Raw genomic sequence first — 3823 nt, forward strand, 5'->3', positions numbered from 1 at the left:
AACTCAAACAAACCCAAACATCGAACTGAGCTCAAACCCAAACTAACCCAAACAAACCCAAACATGTGATCGAACTGAGCTCAAACCCAAACAAACCCAAACATGTGATCGAACTGAGCTCAAACCCAAACATCGAACTGAGCTCAAACCCAAACAAACCCAAACATGTGATCGAACTGAGCTCAAACCCAAACAAACCCAATCAGTCGGTAAAAAAGATGGCCGCCCAAACGGTCGGTAATAAAAATGGCCTCCCAAACGGTCGGTAAAAAGGATGACCTCTCTAACCCAACATCGAACTGAGCTCAAACAAACCTCGAACGGATTCAAAGTTCGCGCCGATGGCGATTTGGCTAGTGGAGATCTCGTGTGCGGATAAAAGTCCAAACAAGTCGGCAACCCCGAGCGGAATAGTTAAAGTTAACTAGCGAAATAGTTGAAGTTAACTGTCGAAATAGTCGAAGTTAACTATCGGAATAGTTGAAGTTAACTATCGGAATAGTTAAATATCGGAATAATTAAATATCGGGATAGTTATTGAGTAAGATCATGGACACACAATTATAAAAAAGATTTTTTTATTCACTTAATCGAGTTTTTATTTACAAAGTTTACATTCTCTTTTGAGTGGCGCGAACAATTTTGTATGCTCTCGGCATCGTCGACACTCGGCAACTTCAGGATCCATTTTGAGGCACTCGGGCAATTTTTCCCAAACAGCATCGACGCTGTACGCGGCGAAGGTCACGATGAATTCCTTGGGCAGCTGGGCGATGTCGGCGGTTGAGAGAGGTTCGCCCCGATGACACAGCTTCAATGACCTCCCCAGGGAGGGTCGCGACTCGTGAAGGTAGATCCGCAACAGTAGAACGTTTCGCAGCGCGCAATGGGGTGAATCGTGGTGGGGGCATGCTGCAGCGAGTTTGCACGAGGTCCTGAGCGACGGGCAGTCCACCACGTCACGCGCGTTGAACCCGAATTGTTCGAGCCACCGTTGTTTCTGCTCACCCTTCACGCAGACGGTGCTTGCATCGCGTAGAACCGAGCGAAGCACGTTCTCGACCTCGTAGTAGGGTACGTCCCCGGCGCTCCAGCGCAGACGATGATAGTTGCGTTCGAGCCAGAGATTTACACCCTTGTACCTGGCGGGAATCTCGCTCCACGGTGTCGGTGGTTGGAACAGGAAGACCAGCGGGTAGTCGGGCGAGTTGAGTGGAGCAACGGCCAATTCTTTGACTATGAAGTTGTGGTACTGGAAGCCCTGCACGTCCACCAGGTACTCCATGACGAATGCCGAGCACTCCGCTCGGCCGCCCGCATTTTATAGGAGGATTTTATCCTTACTCCTCAGTCATCCCCACTACAGACGTTTCCTAACGTCGCACTTATGGGATTGTAGTCTACGATGCGATCGTGCAAGATGAGGCAATAGGCAGTGGTTCCCGCGGGAAAATTCGAATCGGCCTCGAGTTCGATACGGACGTCGACCGGAGCCAGTTTGAGGGTATCGTTCTGTTTTGAACAGTCGATCACGATGATTGGCGCATGTGCGATGAAGTCACCCTTCGTCAGCAGGCGTTCGGCATCCTTCTCGTTGTAGTACGCGCTCTGGAAGTTGGCGTACATCTCGTACAATTGCGCGTACTGGTTGCGTTGCACGTCGAGATTGAGATTGCCGTAAGGGTAGCACTGCGAGTTGAGGAACAGTTTGACGTTGGTAATGCCGCAGTGATCGAAGCGGCTAGCGTTCGCCGTTCGAGTGGCTTTTCGATTCGTCTGGAAGGCGAGAATGACGAAACGCGGTTTCTCCAGCTGATTCGACGTCTTCACCGTCCAAACGTGTTTGGTCGTGCTCGGGAGCGCGGGATATTCGAACAATTCCCAGATGCGAAAACTCATGACTATGTCCTTGTCAATGCGACTGAGCAGCTGAATTTTGCGCTTGTCCGACAGCATCACGTAAGGCATCAACCACTTAATTCTCGTGATTTCGATCTTGTAATTCTCGAAGGCGCCGTTCTCGATGGCCGTTTGAAGAATCGCATTTATGTCGTGCCTTGATCGCGTGAGAATGAGCTCATGCTTCGCGTTGATGACGATCTTGCGATAATCCTCGGCGAAACCTAGGATCATGGCGAGTGGGATGCATACGTCGAAGTATCCTCCGGCGTTGTCCAGCTGTTGAGCCTCCGCAACGTCGAGCCAGCCGGAGTTTTCAAGCATGGCCGTCTGACTGGGACTGAAGGAGGCGTATCCCTTCATGAGACTGGACAAACCCACATTTTTGCTTCGGTCGATCTCGATGGCATTGATCTCGTAACGAATTTCCTCGAACAGATGCAAGATGGCGTTGTTCACCAATTGTGTGGCCGTTACAGCATTTCCATCGGCTTTGCTGAGTCTACCGCAGATGTGCAGCGAGCTTCGGGCTGGTAGGACGCAGAGGTCCTGATGTTGGATGGATATGCGAATCTCGTCGCTGTTGGCGAAGCCCGACGAAGTGTAGGGTTGATGCGCGTGAATCTCGTAATGCGTGACGGACTCGTCGAATACGACGGGCGAATGAACGTCCAAAGCCTCTTCCATTCCAGCAGCAAAATATCACGCAAGTTAATTTCTTCCACCACCGATGACTCGAAGGCCGAGACTCCGCAGGAACTGAATGTTGCGACGTGTTAGCGTTTTCGACACTCCTCGCCGACTGATGCTTGGACGATGTGGTGTCGCTCTTTTATAGCCCGGAGTGGTTCTGCTGTTGAAGACGATGCCCATGGTCTACTTGACTTCTCTAATATGCAGCCGGATGGTAATGATTTCGCCGCGAAAATTCACTAGTGCTCCGTCCTGATCGACGATGCGCAGTTGCAGATGATCAATGACTCGGACGGCGATCGGGAGATAAATGACTTGCGAGGGGACTTCGATGATCTTATATCCCGGTGGCACGGCCGGGAAGAACTCGTGAATCGTGTGAACCTTGTGCTCGTTGATGTACGCGCCGGACGTGATGTTGCACTCGACGCGCAATGCGTTGACCTTGAGAATAGCCACCGGCAAGTTGGAGCTGTGAGTCGTATCGGCCGACAGTACGCGTGGGGCGAAGCCCAGCAGGGGCGCGATGGAGTCGGCAGGACGAAAGTCCACGTTGTGGTCACACTTGAACAGGCTGCGCAGCGTGTTGTTGTTGGGCTTGAGTCAGCTTGTCAGCGTGTGTTGTTGTTGCCCGTCGGCAAAACGATCACTTGTTCACCCGCCTACAACTTGTTCTTGCCGATATCGATGTTGGGTATGGAGTTGAAGGTGAGAAACTCCACCAGGCCGAGAACGTAGTTCTTGCCGGGCGAAAGCTCGATCGGTGGAAAGTACTCCGCCTCCAGCAACGACGACGTTCCCGTCAGACTGAGGGTCAATGAATCACCCATGTCGCTTCGCGTGCGACTGAGTCGATGCGGCGGCTCACAGCTGGTTATATAAGAACTTGAGGCAGAGATGGCCGCACTCGTACGTACCGAAATTCTGATATCGCGCGTGATTGTACTTGACCTCGCGGACGCCGAGGTAATCCATGAGATCGCGAGGTGGCTGCAGATCGCCGAAGCTGTCGAAGTAGCGGACGTCCTTGCCGATCTTTCGATACGCTACCCAGTGCGTCCCGGGCCCCTCCTTGTCGTCGAGATTAACGATACCGCATTCGCGAAATCGCTGTCCACCCCTCGGCATGGCGTTTCGCATGAATACGCCGCGAAAGTGGGAATTTCTCGCGCGTACTTCAGCAGATCAGCGTCCGTTAGAGGGCGTTTCGGCAGACGGACTTTTTTTTTGC

The 3823-nt window shown here is 52.2% G+C and overlaps 1 protein-coding gene across 1 annotated transcript; it reads right to left on the reverse strand.

The window, feature by feature from the left end:
* Positions 1–1347: 1347 nt before the first annotated feature.
* Positions 1348–2586, reverse strand: LOC122408945 (uncharacterized). Its single transcript, XM_043416079.1, has one exon. It carries the CDS (start codon positions 2584–2586, stop codon positions 1348–1350), a length of 1239 nt encoding a protein of 412 aa, XP_043272014.1.
* Between the last annotated feature and the right edge of the window lie 1237 nt (positions 2587–3823).

The sequence above is a fragment of the Venturia canescens genome, chromosome 4 (assembly GCF_019457755.1).
Source record: "Venturia canescens isolate UGA chromosome 4, ASM1945775v1, whole genome shotgun sequence".
NCBI lineage: Eukaryota > Metazoa > Arthropoda > Insecta > Hymenoptera > Ichneumonidae > Venturia > Venturia canescens.

What these genes read in the sequence shown, in the direction of transcription:
- LOC122408945 (XM_043416079.1), bottom strand. Translation starts at nt 2,586, where the DNA reads ATGGAAGAGGCTTTGGACGTTCATTCGCCCGTCGTATTCGACGAGTCC.